Source organism: Balearica regulorum, chromosome 8, assembly GCF_011004875.1.
Source record: "Balearica regulorum gibbericeps isolate bBalReg1 chromosome 8, bBalReg1.pri, whole genome shotgun sequence".
Taxonomy (NCBI): domain Eukaryota; kingdom Metazoa; phylum Chordata; class Aves; order Gruiformes; family Gruidae; genus Balearica; species Balearica regulorum.
Window position 1 is genome coordinate 1,087,357 of NC_046191.1, and position 19,654 is coordinate 1,107,010.

Consider the following 19,654-nt stretch of genomic DNA (forward strand, 5'->3'; position numbering starts at 1 on the left):
AATGTATGGCTTGGATTCATTTGTTTTCTAATTCTGTTTTGGAAATGCATAAATGATGCAACCTGCTCAGCGTCCTTGTAATAAGACTCACAGACATCTTCTAGCATATTTTATTTAATTTCCCCACTATAAAACCTAGATTAAAGAAGAGCCCAGTCAATTAGAAAATGAACAAAGCACGTACTTAAGAGAAAATCACTTAATCTGCACTGTGTAAGTCTGGAAAATTCTCCATCTTCTAGCATGTCACAGTTCAAACCTTCCCTTAGAAATACTGCAAAATTCCTGGTGATAATCCTCAAAAAGAAACAAAAGCGTGCACACTTCTTCTGGGTCAGACTTCCCAGTCTTTAGCAAAACCTGGAGAGGGATCTGTGTCCCTGGAGGCAAGGACGGTGTGGTCTGTGTTCTGCACAGCGCTGAGTACAGAAAAGCGCTGGGGATGCAAACAGGGCTCAGACGCTGTGCTGCGGTCGCAGAGCTTCCCGCCTGCCATTCCTTCTTTTCTTCGTATTTAAAGCTCAGTTGCGGTTCTGTGGCAGATCATCCAACGGGGCACGGGGAAAAGGAGTTTGCTGAGATACAGGCACAAATAATAAAGCCAGAGAGGCGAGCGCGGTAGCAGGGGGTCGCAACGACGCCGGCGTGTCCGGGTGCTGCCCGAAGCGCGGGGGGCTTGCAGGGGGTGCGCCCTGCCCGCCTACTCTCGGAAAGGTGGTCCTGGGGCACGGCGCTGGGGGGGAGCGTTGCACCAGAGAGCTTCTGCCACCCTGACGAAAATGCAATAGACCGTATGCCTTTAGAACCATCGTCTCATGTATAGTATAAAGGCTATCATAAAATATCGTACAGTTAAAAATGAAATACAGCCGTTGTGTATTTTGGGTATGATGGACGGGGGCGTGAAGCGCTACCAGCCAGGTCTCTGCTCACGTCCCCCAGGCTCCGCGCAGCTGCGGGAGGAGAACTGGCGGTCTCGGTTTGCCCCTTGGGTGAAAACGTCCGACTCGCGCTGCTGGGAAAGAGTAGGAAATGTTGTCTGAGGGAGCAGATTCCTTCTGCGTGCGTGGGCATGCCAGGGCTGTTGTACCCTGCCTGGGCTGGTTGCTGCAGGCAGCAATAGCGGGAAGTCTGTAAAATAGAAGAGGGCTGCACCGTGAGGGCACCGCATTGCCCCCCGCCCCTGCGGACCCCGCGGGGAGGCTGCTGCCCGCAGCGGGGGGAGCAGGTACCCCCGGGGAGGCCAGTGCTCTGCTGAAACCCCGAGGCTCAAAGGGCGTTTGTGTGCTCTTGAGGGAGGGATTTTGCCTTCTGAGGTTTGTACGGCTTTTAGAAATAGGCGTTTGGTTGAACGTTACTGCTTCTGCAGAAGCAGAGGCTGGATGACATCAGGCCGAGGTGCCTCTGTCACACGCCGCTTCGCCGCAAGCATCCCTTGCGCCGCGCTCTCGCTCCCCTCCGCTGCAGCTCGGACCCTAAACAGCATCTTTTGTGCTCAAACGCTGCGTTGAAGTAGAGCTGCAGTGCGTATTGCAGGAGGGCTCTGAAATGTGGTGAACGGTGTCGTGCAAACTGCTGCGCACGTTGCTGTTTGCCAGGTCACAGCTAGAAACGCAGAAACGTTTGCACAGATGGATTGGTCAACAAATTAATTCCAGTCCAAAAGAAACAGTCAGTTAAGCTGCTGAAAGCAACTTCTTCTGTCCTCCCCTCTGTGTTTATTGCTTAATTATGAAATTATAATCAGGAAAAAAAATCAAATTATCATTGCAGACAGAGAGCATTTGGATGAAGAACTGAAGGGTAGTGGGGATTCTAGAAGAGAGGCTGGATAACACTTCTCTTTCATCAAAAAAGTCACTCTTTATTGAAAAGCAAGCATAGGAAGATTGAGCTAGGGCAATGTGAGCACGGATGCACCGGGGGGGGGGTGAAGCAGGTGATTCCTTGGGTTCTGGTGGTAAAGTCACTCTTGCCACACTCCCAGACGTAACACTTCTGTACTTACAAGCCAATTCCTCTCTCAGTTTTTATTTGTTCTGTTGGGATTGGCTATGTTCTGTATATAAGATAGGATTGATTGCATAACAATCTGAAAATGTACCATATGATTTAAGAAATATTACTATAAACAATGTAGTTCGTAGCTTGTCATCACCTTTATCTGGGCAAACTTTCTGAAGAAACAGAGCTGTATGTCCAGCCAAATGTTTTGCAATCTTGATACTACATCGACTTTGGACATTTCAGTGTGGGGCATGCATATTTTAAGAAACAAGATGGGTTCCCTTATGCTGAGGCCCCAGATTTTTTACCTGATAATTCTAAACTGTGATGAAAATACAACATCCTTCCCCATGTTCAAAAAGCAGCAGCAGCTAAAAACGCCGCTCTGCCCTACAGTCAATCCCACTACACTAGTAAGCTTTATTATGCTGCATCATTTCTGTACACATGAATGTAACTGAGAATATAATTCCAGTCCTTGGAAATGAGAAATGAGACCCTGCGATGAACCATAGACTCAATGTCAATCCCCTGCAAAATAACGGCACACGTAATTCTGGACTCCAGGAAGAAGTAGGAGCCAGAGACTCAATTCCTATTAGCATCAATCAGTCAGGCTTCAGGGATGGCAGATCCGGTCAGACAAAGCAGCTTCTCCAAAGAGCCAGGAGAAAAAGCAGGTCTTGGTCACCCGCTGGTGGGGACGTCTGCTTTGGGAAAGTCTTAACGGAGCTGCCGTGACGTAAACCAGACCAACAGGAGCCTCCAGGTGTTCACGCTATTCTGGTAGCGTAGGCAACTGGTATTTTTAACCCCGTAGGAGATCCGTGCAGTGAGCATCCTCATCCCCCAGCGCCTCCTGCCCCTCTGTCCCTCCCCAGCTGGCCATGGCAGGAGCTGCAGGGATAACGGGAATGATCTTCTGTGTGGTAATAACTGCACAGGGAAAGAGGAAATACAGCTGAGGTAAAGCAGTGGGTTTGCCTCTCTGTTGGTAAGACTCTTGCTAGGCTTTTGTGCCTTGTTCCACTGTTCACATTTCAGGATGATTCAGATATTCCTCAAAAGAGAGAAACAAATATTATCTAGGAAGCCTTAAAAAAAATTAAGCTTCTGGTGCTCAAATCATTGGCAAAGAAAGATGAAGAGGTGATTTATCATGTTGTACGGGTCCTTAGTCATAGGAAAGATACTTGATAGTAAGGGGGTGTTCGGTCTTGCAGACAAAACCATAATAAGATCCAATTTCTCAAAGCTGAGTTTAGTGGAATGCAATTTTGAACCAAGATGCTATTTCCTGGCAGCGAGGGGGTATTTAATTGCTGAAAGTGCTTACCAGATGTGGCAGTGCGAGCATCACCTGGAATTGCCGGGATAAGACTAGACAGCTTTCTAAAACATAGACTTTAGTCAGGCTTCTGGGAAAATTTCTAGAGCCTATGACTGAGTTCAGACTAAATTACCCTCCAGCCCCTCTGGCTATATAAATTCCACAAATCTGTTAATACGATTGAATTTCGTTCATACCAAATTCTGTGCTCCATAACCATGGCTTGCTCGTAGGATAACTGGGGAAAGATTTTCCAGTTGTGTGCCATGAAAGCATATGGTTTTGTCAAAATTAAAATATTTGACAAAATACTGTAGATTTGGGGTTAGAACATGGCAGGCAAAATCTATAACAAAGGCGGTGAGACTGGCAGCCAAAGTTAATGGCTGTCCTAAAACCCGGAGGAGAGGGAACGAGCTGGAGCTGCAGGAGGAAATCCAGGGCTGGGAGCCCGAGCGCTGGGGAAAATGTGCTGCGTTTTGTGAGCAGAGGATGCTTGCGAAGGAGGTGAGTGATAAAGCGCAAATAAAACCTTACGAGGAAAGGCAGAGGAGGACGAAGACAACGCTTGCATTAAGTAGCAGAGAAAAGAGCAGACTGTGTTGATCTTTGTCTTGGAAAAGAAATTTTGTTCGTCTATGTGAACTGAATGAAATCCTTTTACTTCAATTCTAGATTCCTGCCTATTGCAGGACTGCCAGCGTATTTTTTTTGGAGATTTTTATTTTGGGAGATTTGATTACAGTTGCTTACACAATGCAGCTTTTCTGCTGGTGTTCATTCCTTATGGCACTCTGCTCACAGGACCGGCGGTGGCTGTGCTGGAGGACCAGCAGCAAGAGCTCCTCATTCCCACCGAAATCCAGGTTACCTTATTTCTAATCTGTTTGTATCAGTCACGCTAAATCAGTTTACTGAGCAAGGAGTAGATATTTCATCCACCCATTTTCTGGTGATGGATGCAGGGAAGAGACGGGACTAAACGTAATCCTGACCCTGGCACAGCCTGAGCGCCGGGAGCCCTCCTTTAACTCGCTTTAGTCTGCACTGGCCACCCCGGTGCCATCGTGGCAGCACAGCATCCCCCAGCCACCTCCTCTGTCTTCAGTGACAAGTTTAAGGCAAATAAAAATCACCTGGAAAAATAGCATTAGGTGTCGGGTGTGAAAAATCCCTCTGTGGTGCTGCTTCAGTAATGCCAGAACACGAGCAAATCTCTCTCTCTTTCTACCTTCAAAGGTGCAGAACCTTGAATAAGAAGTTTAATGCTGTTGGAAATCTTACAGCGTAACATTTACTTAATCTGGAAGATACTTCCACAGTTCCAAATAGATATTGCGTCAGTCGATTGTATATATTTACTTGGGAGAAGAACTGTTTCGAGTTACTTGATTCCTTCACTTGACTTTCTGGAAGTATGTTTGTTCTTGAAGGATAAAGAAATAAGTAACTCAGATTTAGGAAGATATTTTAAAAATATTGTAGACTGACTAAAGCCACTGCATATGCCACATTACTCGTGATATTCTGCTCTCAGATGGATTTCTGCATTTCGGATAGGATGATCCCTCACCAGCTGTCTTTAGGAAGTAGATTTATTTTTCATACTCTGTGCACAGAAATAAGAATTCCTTTCAATGTTTTGTCTGTGGCCAAGCTGTACCATTAATGATATTTAATTTGGGCTGGGCTGGGGGGTGGGGGGGACCTGCATCAGCAGTGCCCCGTTGCAGGGCGTGGGGGACCCCGAGGACGGGTCCTGGCACGGCATAGCTGGCGTGGGGTGGGCATGGAGGCGGAGGCTGGTCACCTTCTCCTTTAGGACTTCTGCAGAGGGAAGTCGAGTAACGGGTTCATTGCAGGTCTCTGCAAAGAAATCTGATTAATAAATGACCCCTTTCAGTGGAAAGAACTCTTCGGTATGTTTCAGCCCCTAAATATGCTGACTGCATGCTTTTCCAGGTCATCAAGTGAGGTGGGGAGGAGGACTGTCACCTTTGTGAGTGAGACTGTGGCAAATTCAGCGGTACATCTCTGTTCGAGTGATGGGGTAAACCTGCTTGAACTTCACAGGCGGGTAACGCTGAATTTCACTGCGTTAGGACCTGGGAAGGGTTCGGCCTTCCCCAGACCTTTGTTTTCCCTCAAGACAATGTTTCTCTGCTGATTAAAAATACTCTACATATAGACTTTTAATTTTCTTTGCTTACAAATGCATAGCCACAAGCAAGCACTGAGAATTTCCAGGTTTTTGAAGTCTGTCTGACCCCAGCTTATTTCTGTGACTGAAATGCTTCCAGTCACTGGACCAGGGAAGGGGCTGGAGAACATCTGCAGGTGGAGATCCCAAAGCACACAAACCCCGTCAGTGCATATGAAAAAGGACACCGAAGGGATGCTAACAATGTATTCCAGGTTGCAAAAGTGTATGTATGGGGTCAAACGGTGGGATTTTGGCTGTGACGAACTGGAGCAAACCAGTGAGACAAGACTGTGGCATTCAGGAGAGGAAAGCTCCAGTCGGACAGAGACTTTGGTTAGGAAAATGGAAGATCATGAACTTTTTCTTTCTCATTGTGTTGGTACCCATTTACCTTGCAGAGCACTTTGATTTTAAAGCAGTTGTTACAGAAGGTTCTGAAACACCCACATGTACGATCGGTATCTTCTACAGATATTTGTACAAAATTTGTTATGTATCATATAGAGGACAGTGCTTTTTCAGAAACATCAATAGGGTATGCCTTGTTACCACATTGGTTTGATTTCTGGATCAAACGTAATGATAAGACATGTGAAGAAATACATATTTCTTTAGAAAGAAAGATTCATTCTGAAATCCAGAATTCCTGCCTTTGTTGCTGGCACCCTGAGTTCCTTTCCTCCCTGTGTACCATTACAAGAAGTGAAGCATTCCCTTAAGGGTAGGCCCTTTCATGCTTTCCATCATTTTCCATCCATGTGGAACCCTGTTCTCTTATGCCCAGATGTATAAATAGTACAGAAAATGGAGTTTAGTGAAGAATTCTGACAATAAAATGAAAGAAAATAAAATCTATCTTATTTTTTCTTATCCATGTTGCTACTGCAAGCCTAAAAGCAATACAAAGCAACAGAAATAAATGTATTTTAGTGTTCTCCATGAGCAGATATGACTCTCCAAGTACACACGGAGTAGATGTAATAGGCACCATTATTTTTAAAAGTACAAGAAAAATTTAATTTCATCTTCTTTTCAAACTGTCACGAGCAAGCTCAACCTTCTCTTAAACAAGAGCATCCATCAGTAGGAGTTTGCTGAGAACTCGATAACAATACCCGCTCTGCACAGAATAGAGGAAATTGCTGCTTTCTTATTTGTAGCTTTTTGAATCCAGGGCTGAGCTTCTGCAAACAGCGTGGAAATTGCTGCGGTCACACCTAAACAAGGCTTTTGCATAGTTATATTCCAACGGCTACAGGTGTTTTTACCAGTACCGGCAGTATGGGTGTCCCAGCTCTCCTCACCTCCCCGTGCACTGACTCAGCACCTTTCCCTTACAACTTTCTCCTTGTTTCCTTCCAGTTTCTCCGAAGATATTTCGTATCTCGAGTGACATCGTTGTGAACGAAGGAAGCAACGTTACCCTGGTGTGCCTGGCCACGGGGAAGCCAGAGCCTTCCATTTCCTGGAGGCACATCTCTCCGTCCGGTAAGCCCAAGTATCTCTCACCCGGAGCTCTCCGCAGCCTTTCACCAGGAACTTTCAGTTTTCGGGGGTGTGACAGCATCGCTTTTGTATGCCTTAAAAAGTGTGTGCTAACTAGACTTTCAGAAAGCAAAAGCTGCTTCGGATTTCAGCTGAGTGAAAACGCCAATACTACTGTAACACAGGAACGTAGAAATAAAGGCACCCTAAATATAATTATATTCTTAAGCTCATTTTAACAGGCTGCAGATATTAATCAATTCCAATTAAAAGCAAAACAAGGAAATAATCAAGAACACACAGGGCTCTCTAGAACCAGGAGCGAAAGTTAAAAACATTAATACATCGTGCAATAGATTTAATTTAATGTAACTGCCATTGAACCATTATTCCATGATACAGCATAGTTTGTTAGAATGGTTTTATTGAACAAATTCAATTACATGTATGAAAAATTGCAAACACAATGGCACCTAAAAGCACAGTTTCTATTTAATATTTCCATTTATACTTTTAATTCCTCCTAACATTTAAAGGAAAACTTTCAGCTAGCATTGCAGGCAGCTCTCCGCAGGCTGACTTGGTGCAGAGCCACCCGTCTTGCACTGGTTCTTTTACGGGGACTCTACAATGATAATTGATTTTGCAGTGAAGGTCTTTCTGTTTGCTCACACTACTTTTATGAAATCCATGTAATTGCAGGGAAGAACGGTTTCATGGACTGTCACAGCTTACCGCAGTGTCTCATAATCCTGAGTAACAGTTTGCTTTACAAAGCAAGATCTGGGGGAAAAAAAAAAAAAAACCCAAAACTTTTGACCTTTAAGACAATGACAATGAATTCTGCTTGAAGCGTCCGTCAAGGGACTAGGGAAAAAAATTCAGTGGTAGCAAAAAAATGGATTTTAACTAAATGTCAAATAAAGTTTTATTGGAAACCGTGGTGATACTTTAGAGTAATAGCTTAAAGCATTAGATTGTCTACAGAAAGGAGCTGTTACAATTTTCCTGGAGAGGAAAAAAAGCAGAAAAGGAGAATTAGTGCACTCTGGCTGGAGAAGGGGTCTGAGGAGGAATTAGATCCTCCTCATCTTGAACTCAGACAGAATTAGCGCACGTAATCACAAGGGCTTTCAGTGAACCCACTGATTTTGTCTCTTGACCAAAGGACTGAAAATGAGGACTGAGAGGAAAAATGTGATCACTCAACTGCAGACCCATTACGCTTACCACAATGAGAACTGAAAACGACATTTGAGGAAAAGACTAATCAAAGATATCACGGTACAGGGAGAGTCAATCAAAGTGCTCACGGTTCAACGACGATGTGGTCTTACCGAGCGCCTAGCACGGCGGGCAGGCAGGTATGTTGTCTCAGCACCGAAGATTTGAGGGCAGGCGGTTACAGCCTGGGCTTTGTTTCCCTTCCCGGCTGATCCCTGCTTCGTTCCGCCTTCTCAGCCCTTCCTGGGAGCGTATATGAACAGTGCCCATAGGAGAGAGCAACGTGCGTTTACCATATACTCTGCTGTTTCATCCTCTCCGCTGGAGCATCTTGACCAAGCAGTTGGCGGGTAATCCTGCAAATCCCATGCGCCTTCTCCTTCTCCGAGTTTCTTTGGGGAAGGGTGGCTTTTTGGATGGGTTTTGCCACATCTCTTACTCTCTCACCAGGAAGCAGTAGGTCAGATGAAACACAAACATGGGCTTGACAAATTTGGTACTCAAAAAAAAAAAAAAAATCACAGAAGTGAACCACAGTTCTGGATCCATCTCCTTTACACCCCCTGTCAGGTGAGAAGGAATAATAACGCCGTTGAAGTTGTTACAGACTCACCTCGCTTCGCCCCCTCCCCCGGGTGATTCGCACCCCCTTCCCTGCCCCGCCGGGGCTGAACTTCGGTGGCTTCACTCTGGTGGGGGGCTCTTATGGCGAGCTGTGAGCATCCTCTTCGGGGGGAGGAATATGACGTTCACGGTGGTGGTTTCTTCTTCCTCCCTTTAAGATCTGTTTGGGGTCATTTTTAAATGTTTGCTATCATGCTTCGACACCTTTGCTCTTTCTTCATTGCTCTGCAACTCCATATTACATCCTAATGTACTAGTTGAGGTGCCTTCTACGTCCGTCCGATGCTGTTCCTTTGTTCCCCGATACCACTAAGCCCCACTTTGTCCAGCTCCAATCTGCATTTCTTTCAGTGCCCACGGGTGAGCTGTGTACAGCCGTGGGGTCTCCTGTGGCAGCGCCTGCCCGCCTCTGCGCCGTGTCCTGTGTCCCCTGCTCCCACGCCAGCCTGAGTTTCTCTGCATCGCACCATAGAATAGTCATGAAAACCTCGTGGTACACAGGATAACCGCTCGCTGCTGCTGGCGGTGTAAAACTATGGTCGTACCATGGAAATGCAGAGGTAAAACAGATTAGCCAGGGATGCCCGGTGGGTTGGAGGAGATGCTGCCCCAGCTGAACCAGGCTTGACAAAGCTGCAGGCAGGGCAGGTCCGGTCCAGGCAGAGATGCTCTGACAAGCTTCAGTGCTGAGGCCTTGCAAACTCATTGCAAATGCTGCATTACAGGGCTGCATCGTTACAAAACCTGTGTCACCCCAGAGGTGAGCACCGGTGCGGCCGCTGTAGAGCACGAGGACGTGCCTTGCTGTCCCCCGGTTGATGAATGGACAGAACTCTGTCCGGAGTGGGAGAACGCAGGATCCAAATAACTTTTTGCTCAAAAATCTTGTAAAATGTGATGGAAGCGAACATATAATTTACAGAATATGTTCTGTCCAAATAAAGAAGAATTTCTCCATTTCAGTAGCACTGTACCAATTTTGTGCTCAGGTGTATGTTCTGGTGCACAGCCAGTTATAAATGCCACTCAAATCCAATTAAATATCAGTCTGGCAAACAAGAAGCCTGGATTTATTAGAAAACAAAATGCAAGAGAGTTGAAAACACCAGATTTCTCTAACAGTTTATATTCTGTCTGCAGCAAATTACCTTTATCTAAACATAAGCTTCATATGCACTTTACAATTTCTACCAGTTTTCTCCTGTAATTCCCAGTGGCACTAATGAGGCTTACATGCAAGCATCACATCTAGAATACAACACTAAATTATATTAATGAATCATATTTAGAATATTCTGAAATTGTTTGTCAAAGCTGCTACTAAAAGATAAGAAACTGAAATCTCTGAATACAAATGATTCAATGTAGACTAATTCCAAAATATTATCATGATGTGCATCAATGCAGCCTTTACTTGGATAAGGTTGGATTCAATTTTTTTGAACAAGAGATAAAACAAACCTTTAATAGGAATAAAAATAAAATGTATTTAGAGGTGATTTTTAACTTAGTACATAAATCATTGGCCTGGAATCTTTATTGTGCATGTTTAACGTGAAGTCATTATGTAAATGTTTTCGTTATATGAATATTCATTATACAAACCCATTATGTAAATCCACAAAATCTACACATTCAGCGTAACACCATAAGAAGTATGGGGCTGTAGTTTGTAATCTGAAAATCTTGTATTGTTGAAATGTCATCTGAATAAATTGCAGGTATTACTTATTTTGTTCTGACATTTAAGAGCAAAGTGCAGCATCAATAGTTTAAGAATGAAACCGGAATTTTAAAGAATTAAGGTCTGCCTGAGACATAACTCCAGCTTTTAACACACTCGTATGCACCGTGTGTGTGTTTGCAAAGCAAGCTCTGCCAGCGTTGCCAGGAGCGGTAACGACAAAAGCCATTCAGAAATCTTTTCATAAAACGTTGCTGCTTTGCAAAATCCAGGCGCTGTGTGTTGAAACTCTTTTCCGCTGCGGTTTGACAAGACTTTCCGAAGGCGACTTTCCCGGCCGCAGCGGGACGGATGCGGGATGCTCGGGTGGTGTCGGGCAGAGGGGCTGCGCGGGGAGCAGCGGCAGAAGCACGCACCGCCTGAGCGCTGTGCTCCTTAGGACAGGCCTGCTGGGAAAGCCCAACCTTCCCTGGGCTTATCTGAATGCTACACAGGTTAAATTCCATAGCTGCAAAAACTCTTATGGGAAAAGCAAAACTTTTTCTACCTAACTGCCTTAAAACAAAATGGCAATTCTGGAAAGTTCTTACCATAGTTTAATGGTCAGGGTATAGAGGGTTTTCATTTGGTTATATTTGTGTTCAGTTTTGGGCCCCTCACTACCAGAAGGACATTGAGGTGCTGGAGCGTGTCCAGAGAAGGACAACAGAGTGGTGAAGGGTCTGGAGCACAGGTCTGATGAGGAGCGGCTGAGGGAACTGGGGTTGTTTAGTCTGGAGAAGAGGAGGCTGAGGGGAGACCTGATCACTCTCTACAGCCACCTAAAAGGAGGTTGTGGTGAGGTGGGTGTTGGTCTCTTCTCCCAAGTAACTAGCAATAGGACAAGAGGAAGTGGCCTCAAGTTGCATTAGGAGAGGTTTAGCTTGGATATTAGGAAAAATGTCTTCACTGAAAGGGTGGTCAGGCATTGGAGCAGGCTACCCAGAGAGGTGGTGGAGTCACCATCCCTGGAGGTGTTCAAACACCGTGTAGACATGGCACTTTGGGATGTGGTCTAGTAGACATGGTGGTGTTGGGTTGACAGTTGGACTTGATAATCCTAGAGGTCTTTTCCAACCTTAAAGATTCTATGATTCTATGAATTAAGCAAATGGAGAGAAGCGGGGTGTCTCTCCACATCCCAGCGGGTTCTTTTGGCAGTTGCCACTACAGCACGTGCATGGAGGCATCGGAGTGGCTGCTGTCTCTCGCGGGGAGGACACTGAGAGCCAGCAGAGCCAGCAGGGCAGGTGGGGCGATCGCTCAGACGTGTATGGATAGGTTTTGCTGAACTAGCTAAATATCTGGATGGATGCTGGGAGAAACAAGGTGCTTCAAATGAAGACAACAGTGACCAGGATGGGTCTGTATCAAATGGAGAGAGAGAGACGGGGGAGAGGGGGGCATAAAAAGATTGGAAGAGTAGCCTCACTTTTGGCTTCATTCAGAGTGCTTGACTTCACAACCAGAATATTTACCACAAGTGTCGTTAGATGAAGTTTCATACGTTTCAGACAAATATTTTCACTCTGGGCAGTCGCTGTTGGCATCGTGGTGTTACCCAGCGCCTCACACGCAAGGCTGAGCTCCGCACATGCGCTCTGCAGCACCAAGCGAGGTGCGAGACTTGAGGGCACCCAAGAGGTTCTCCTCCAAAGTGCACTCCTGGTCCAAACTCAAATGCTGATACAGACCACCCAAAGTGCATGAATTCCACCCCTTCGAACGAAGGAAACCTTGTGCATGGTCCCCTGGAGGGACTCTCACGTGGTCCTGCCACGGGCAGGAGTTAAGCCTGCACAACCAGGACAGTTCTGCTCCGCAGCCAAGCCACCCAGACCTGTATTTTCCAGTTCTTCCCTGCTCTCTTGCCCTTTTCTCACAGTTTTATCCCCATCACTTCCAGTCTAGTTTCAAGTTATTTTCCTAAAACGCAGATAAACTGGATATAAAGTATATGCAGCGTTTGGGAGAACAGATTTTCAGAAATTATGAGTTTAGCTGAATGAAGACAGATTTTCCCATGTTGAGTGAAAGGCAAATCGCTAGCACCAGGACACTCTTGTTCATTCAGTCCTGTTTCCAGAGAATGGTGACACTGAAACATTTCTAAAAAAAAAACCAAACAAACCCCAAACCAAACCAAAAACCCCCAAACAAAAACAAAAAACCCCAACCCTGTAAGGACTGTTTAGCACATGCAAAATAACAGATTTTTTTCACTAACACTGAGGAAAGCTACACTTTTCCAGAAATTAGCCTGAATTTAGATTTGACCGTATTCACATGATCACTCTCCTCGACCACATTCCATTCACCGCCGGGGTGTACGTGCATGAGTGTGATATGACTGAGCTGAATCTAACGCCCGTCCTATTGTTTCTGGCCAGCCCTAAAGCTGTGAAGATGTATTGCATTAATGTATCATCATAGCAATGTCGTTCTGACGATATATTAGTGTAATACATCTTCGGAGCACTCAAATGATAGGGCTGTCTGGGAAGAATGAGCCTAAGAGTGGATTCAATTCAATTACAGGACAAAAGGCAGTGCCGGTCCCTGCACAGGCAGAGTGATTCCTGCAAGAGCCTTCCTGAAGCAGGCTGCTACAGAAAGCTGAGATTTGGGGCAGGAGGGGAGCAAAAAGGCTTTTTTAACACTTCGAGCTAAATCCTGAGAAAAAAAAGAAACAAAGCTTGATATGAGCACAGCTAATGTCAAATATTTTGTTCCGCTTGCACTTCTGCTAAAGAACCACCATTTTTCAGATGTTATCCACACGTGACAGAAATAAGAAGTATTTTGTTGGAGTGCAAGTACTCTGAACCTGGATTTTCAGGCTGAAAATACTTAACTGACGTGAATTATTATCCTATTTCCAGGGCTTTGTGTGTGTACAGAGTGTGAGCTTGTCTTTTAAAATGCTTCATCTCTTGCTTCAAAATGCTTTTAAAACTTAAAGTTTTAGAAACAAAAGTTTCCAACCTTTGTCTTTCATCCTACTATATTCTAAAAGTCTAACAGACACCATTGCTGGTGAGGGCTATGTCACACCACTGTTTCCCTCTGGTATATTTGCAATTGTGCATGACGTACGCGAAGGTGCTGTCACCCCCCGCTCAGCTGCTGCCTTTGCAGTGCGCCTTCCCCCAGCTCGAATCGAGTCGGGTGAAGGATCGTGCCACTGAAGTACGTTTTCCCAATTCAAAGTCCCAATTCAAACAGCCTGGCACTACTGCCCTCCGAAAAGACCTCTTTCGCTCAAGCTGCTTTGTCCCGAATACCTCTAAAATCGGTGATTTTTTGTTTCCTGGCTCATGGGTTTGGGTCTGCAGTGCCTGGATTCCCTGTTCCGTTGTCTGCCTCTCCAGGTGATCCCATCTCACTTCCCCAGTGCCTGGGTACGAGCCCTACAAGCGATGAAGGGTTTTCTCACAGTGGAGCTATCGCTTCGTCCGGGCGATGTCCTGCAGGACATGAACCTTTGGGGCCGAGCTGGTGATGCTCTCACCGGCTGCGGGGCAGAGCAAGCCCCTGCACCACGCGAGACGCAGCAATGATGTGCAGCCACCTTTCCTAAATGGAGGCAGATTTATTGCTGCGTTGGACCAAAAGCGAAGCTAGTTCCCTTTAGGTGTCTATGAAGCAGAATGTAAAATAATTCAGTGATTTAACCTGATCAGCAGTGACAGTGATATGCCTCCCTTATGCCATCGTTACTCATCTCGCAGGCAACAGCTTCATTATGGCGCTAGTGCTGTGCTCCTTGTTCAGGTGAAGCATTACCGGACTGAGCCGAAACATCTGTTCCTTGCAACCGAGCTGGAAGTGTTTGGAGACGAGCCAGGAAACCTTCAGAGATAGACCAGGGCAGGGATGATCAGCAGTGACGGGCTAAGATGGTCCATGATCAGGGAGGTTTTACTTGTGTGGTGGAGTGGAGGAGGTAGGCGGGGGACTCCTGCCCAAAGCTGTCTGCTCCTCTTCCACTCCACTTAGCCCCTGGCATCTGCTGGCGGTGTCTGTCCTGGCTTTGGGAGCAGGGCAGGACAGGGATGTGCTCCCCGCTGTCCTGAGCCACCAGAGGAACCTGGAGGTTGCCTCTTGGCTGTGTGTCGCACGCGTTGGCGCCAACTGGTTTCAGAAGTAACGCCTTCAATGCCAACGTGCTGTGCTGACAAAGATAACGGTAATTTAGGGCTCAGGTGCCTTGAGGCTTTACAAAGCTTTTGTGTCCTGCTCCTGGACTGGGTTTATGGAGAAGACCCCTTCTTTTTCCTCCTTAAACTCCTCATTCTGTGCCATTCGGGGAAGCGGCTCGGCTCTAGGTTCACAGCTCCGTGTTGCAATGCCTTACACAAGCCTGTTGCTTTGCATTTTGCCTTCAGCGGGGATGCCCGCTTCTCCCAGTCATCAGCTCCGGCCGGGGCAGTCAGGAAATCTTCCAGTGTGGTGTCGGAGGGCTCTGGGCTGCTGAGCACCCAGGTGGGCTGCAGAAACCCATGCTGTTCATCCAGCAGAGGATGAGCTGCTGCAACGCTCCCCTCTTGGTAGACAAGGCTAGTTGGGTGGTTGAACACCCTAAATGCAACAACTTGCACTGCTGCCTCCTACCCGAGCGCTTCCTCAGCTGCAAGGAGCCGGTCCTGTGCACGGCTGAGCAAGACCTCCCTGGAAAACACCCGAAGCGTGCGTCCCATGGGACGCGGGACGGCTCGCGGGGCACTCGGGGTCTTTCATCAGAGCTTACACAAGAAAAATAATGTACATGGGACAGCTAAATATCACACTGATGGGCATGTGGCCATTGCGAAGATGGCACGGTCCATGCTACAACCATGGTCCATGCTACATCCATGGTCCATGCCCCCCCTGTTTGGGGACTTGAAGTTTTGTGATTAATGTTTTATATGAATTTAATGGCCTGGCTTGTGATCCTGAAGGGGAGTTTGTCAGTTGGTAAAAGGCATCGCGTGTCATTAAATCAATGGTTCCCTGATATCAAACACACGGCTGGCAGCTTCCCAAGAACTCAAGGGGGAATGGTGTGGAGCTCTAGGCAGAGTAAATGAGGGCATTAATTAACAGTTTAAAGACAGCAGTGCAAACACTAGTGCTCGATATAAACTGCTTGTTGCTATTCTTTCCTTTGCATTTGGACAAAATGCAATTAAAAAAAAATAAAAATAAGTTCCTTATAAAAAATAAGGAACTTCCAGAATCACACCTCCCCCATACAAAAGACGGTGCCTTTTGGTTTCAGGTTGTGGGACTTCTGGGGTTTTTTTGGGGGGGGGGATTTAGTGTGAGGATCCAATGAAGTGACATTCAGTAGCACCATCCATTGCTCGGGGCCAAGTGACATTACACCGTCTGTGGTCAGGGGGCTTCTGAGGAAGATTTCTCAGAAAAATGTTATTTTTATCAGGACCTTTCCAGAAGTTTGAGCATCCCTTCAGGAACAATGGAGGGCATTCCTAGAAATCCTCATGTCTTCTTAAAATCTTTAAACAGGCTGGAAAAAATATTTCCTGTTAAAATACAGTTCTCAGGAGAATATTCAAACTAAGATGGTCAAATAGTTGGGTCTTTGTGAAGGAATGGCGAACCAAGTGTAAGATTACAATCTTAGCGAAATACAGGTTCAAACTAAACCTGTACAAAAGCATTGCACAGAAATAAGTATGAATTTTTTAATGATTTTATAACAAATGGAAAGGATTATTTTCAATAAACATAGATAAACTCATTCATAACTCATAAAATGCTATGAAAATTAGAATTTTAATACATGCTTAGTTTATTCCCTCCGATATTAGCTCATTTTTATTTGAGAAATACTGCACTTTTGAGTGAGCAATTTACAAATCTTAGCAGATATTTCAGTGAAACAAAATCTTTAATGTTCAAAACCAAACCAAGCAACTGCAGATTTCACCCTCTTTCCCCTTCCTTTGGTGCAGCGTCCCTCACGGCTGTTTTGGAGAGACTGCTCTTTTGAACAGAGCGTGATGACTTTGGGGCTCACACAGATTTTTTTTAGAGAAAAGTAACAGCTAATCTCTAAAGTGCAAGGAGATGCTTCTGTTTTCTGTTTTTCCTCTGGGGACGTGCCCTCCGGGAGGGCAGCGGGCAGGCAGGCGGGCAGGCAGAAATCCCAGGCTGGGCACGCTGGTGAACGCAGGCGGTCCAGGGAGGTGAGAGCGAGCAAGCCGCAGATGCCACATTCATCCCGACCATACCTGCAGTACCTACCTCCTGTTTTATTTCCCAGAATCATTTCTTCTGGGTATTTTAATGAATAAGTCATATTTTAAACATATGAAGAATTCTTTTTAACATGCACATTTTACCAAAAAATGGTGTAGCTTTGGGGGGATATGAAGAAATATGAAAAAAAATAGTCATTAATGATTCATTTAGCTCTAGTTTCTGCAGACAGAAGAGTCATATAAAATGGGAGGGATCAACAAATGTGTCTGAGCCAAACAGAAAACCGGTAGATAAATAAGAGGCTGTCGTTCGCAGTGCATCATTTTGATATAGCAATGGGAGGAAGGAACGTTCTAAAACCATCAGACATCAGCAGAGCTGCGACTCCCCCACCCAGGGGGACGCCTGGGCGGCACCGTCCGGGCTCCTGCCCCATCCCTCCCGCTCCCCAGCCCCGGGGCTCCCGCACCCTCCAGCTGGTGAGGGACAGACCAAGGCTCTTCCCAAAGCCACCAGAGGCGTGGGGCTTTATTGGGAGTAATTAGCCCCTTCCCAAGAGCCAACTCCCCACATTAAGTGCTATGAATTATAAATAAACTCAAGTGAGATTTAATCGTGTAGCTTTCTTATTAAAAAAGATCATTGCCCTGTTCTTCCCTACACGTTTTTTTTTTGTTTGTTTTGCAGAGAAAGGGTTTTTAGGCTGTTTTCAGACTGAAGCTGTCTGTGTTTCGCTATTTACCGCAGAAGACCCGGTGGCCTCTGCGTAGGAGGGTCTCTGCAAACCCCTCTCCTGCCAAACCTACTGTCTCAAGTGTTTGGGTTTTTTTCCTTCCAAATTAACATCTGGCTGACTGTATCTTCTCCTCAAGTATTAAAATGGAGCTGGCTCTCCTTTATTGTAATACTCGGCTGCTAAGGCAGAAAAGCCAGTCTGTATTCTGGAGTATGAGCTGGCCATGTCTTCCCTGGCATGAAGTCTGCAAAGAAAAAATTCAAACTTTCTCTAAACATCACAGCTCCGTGAATCTCAGACACAGAGTGCCGCACGGCAGCGGTTCTGCACAGGGACAGAAGCTGATGGAACTTTAGAAAACGAGGAAGACTAACTGTGACAACTTCTCTTGTAGGACCAACCTCTACACACAACATCTCTTGATAACTACCTGGCTGAGATTGACATTGCCCACACCATGAGCATGCACACAGCCGGCTCTCCAAATGCTTCTCTCCGTACCTATATATTTCATGTATGGATGTAACCTTGTTTGTCTCCACCTCTGAAACTTCCAATTTTGTCAATCTCTGTTCACATCTCTTTTCGTTTATCACCGAGCCTTTCTTACAAAATTGCTCTACTTGCTTTTCTTGTTTTGTGTTGTCAGCTGGGAGATCTCCTCCAGCCCTCAATTTATCTGCCAGTTTGGGATATTTTTTTCTTTACATTTTATCTGATTTTTCTTTTCAAACGTGGAGCATGGCTTCTCTAAAGCTAAATGGCCTTAAGCGATCAATGTTTAACTGGTCCCTAATGTGATGGGGCCATTCTCCTAATAGACAGCGAGCTGTTCGGATTACCTGCAGTTGTTCCTTGGAGAGGACTATACACTATCCAATTACAGCATTTGGTGTAACTAACTTTAAACCCGGAATCCATAATGAGTAGTAGAAATGACGTCAAATGATTTTTCTGGGTGAATCCAGTTGTTTAGTCTTGTGGTGGGTTGACCCTGGCTGGGGGCCAGGTGCCCACCAGAGCCGCTCTATCACTGCCCTCGTTCACTAGGCAGGGGAGAAAAAGTACAATGAAAAGCTTGTGGGTCGAGATAAGGACAGGGAGAGATCATTCTCTAATTATCATCACGAGCAAAACAGACCGAGCTTAGAGAGGGAATTCATCTTATTTATTACTAAGCAAAACAGAGTAGAGGAATGAGAAATAAAATCAAATCTTAAAACACCTCCCCCCACCCCTCCCATCTTCCCGGGCTCAACTTCACTCCCGGCTTCAACCTCCGCCCCCCCCAGCGGCACAGGGGGACGGGGAGTGGGGGTTACGGTCAGTTCATCACACGGTGTTTCTGCCGCTTCTTCATCCTCAGGGGGAGGACTCATTGTTCCCCCGCTCCAGCGTGGGGTCCCTCTCATGGGAGACAGTCCTTCACGAACCTTCTCCAACGTGAGTCTCCTCCACGGGGTGCAGACCTTCAGGAACAGACTGCTCCAGCGTGGGTCCCCCACGGGGTCACAAGTCCTGCCAGCAAACCTGCTCTGGCGTGGGCTCCTCTCTCCACAGATCCACAGGTCCTGCCAGGAGCTTGCTCCAGCGTGGGCTTCCCACGGGGTCACAGCCTCCTTCAGGTGTCTCCACCTGCTCCGGCGTGGGGTCCTCCAGGGGCTGCAGGTGGAATCGCTACACCCCCTCATCCTCCCTCCATGGGCTGCAGGGGGACAGCCTGCTTCACCATGGTCTTCACCACGGGCTGCAGGGGGATCTCTGCTCCGGCACCTGGAGCACCTCCTGCCCCTCCTTCTGCACTGACCTGGGTGTCTGCAGAGTTTCTTACATCTTCTCACTCCTCTCTCCAGCTGCAAAAGCGCTCTCTAACTGTTTTTCTCTCTTTCTTAAATATGTTATCACAGAGGCGCTGATTGGCTTGGCCTTGGCCAGCAGCGGGTCCGTCTTGGAGCCGGCTGGCATTGGCTCTGTCAGACACAGGGGAAGCTTCTGGCAGCTTCTCACAGAAGCCACCCCTGTAGCTCCCCCGCTACCAAAACCTTGCCACGCAAAACCAACACAAGTCTCTACAGTGTTCTCAGCATCCCACGGCAGCTCATGTCCAAC

General features: G+C 46.4%; 1 protein-coding gene across 1 annotated transcript in view; it reads left to right on the forward strand.

The window, feature by feature from the left end:
- NEGR1 (neuronal growth regulator 1) overlaps positions 1-19,654 on the forward strand; it is a 290,238-nt gene that overhangs the window by 173,326 nt on the left and 97,258 nt on the right. Inside the window, exon 3 of the mRNA XM_075759106.1 lies at positions 6,903-7,028. Coding sequence (XP_075615221.1) covers positions 6,903-7,028 — 126 coding nt within the window. The remainder of the gene's footprint in view (positions 1-6,902; positions 7,029-19,654) is intronic.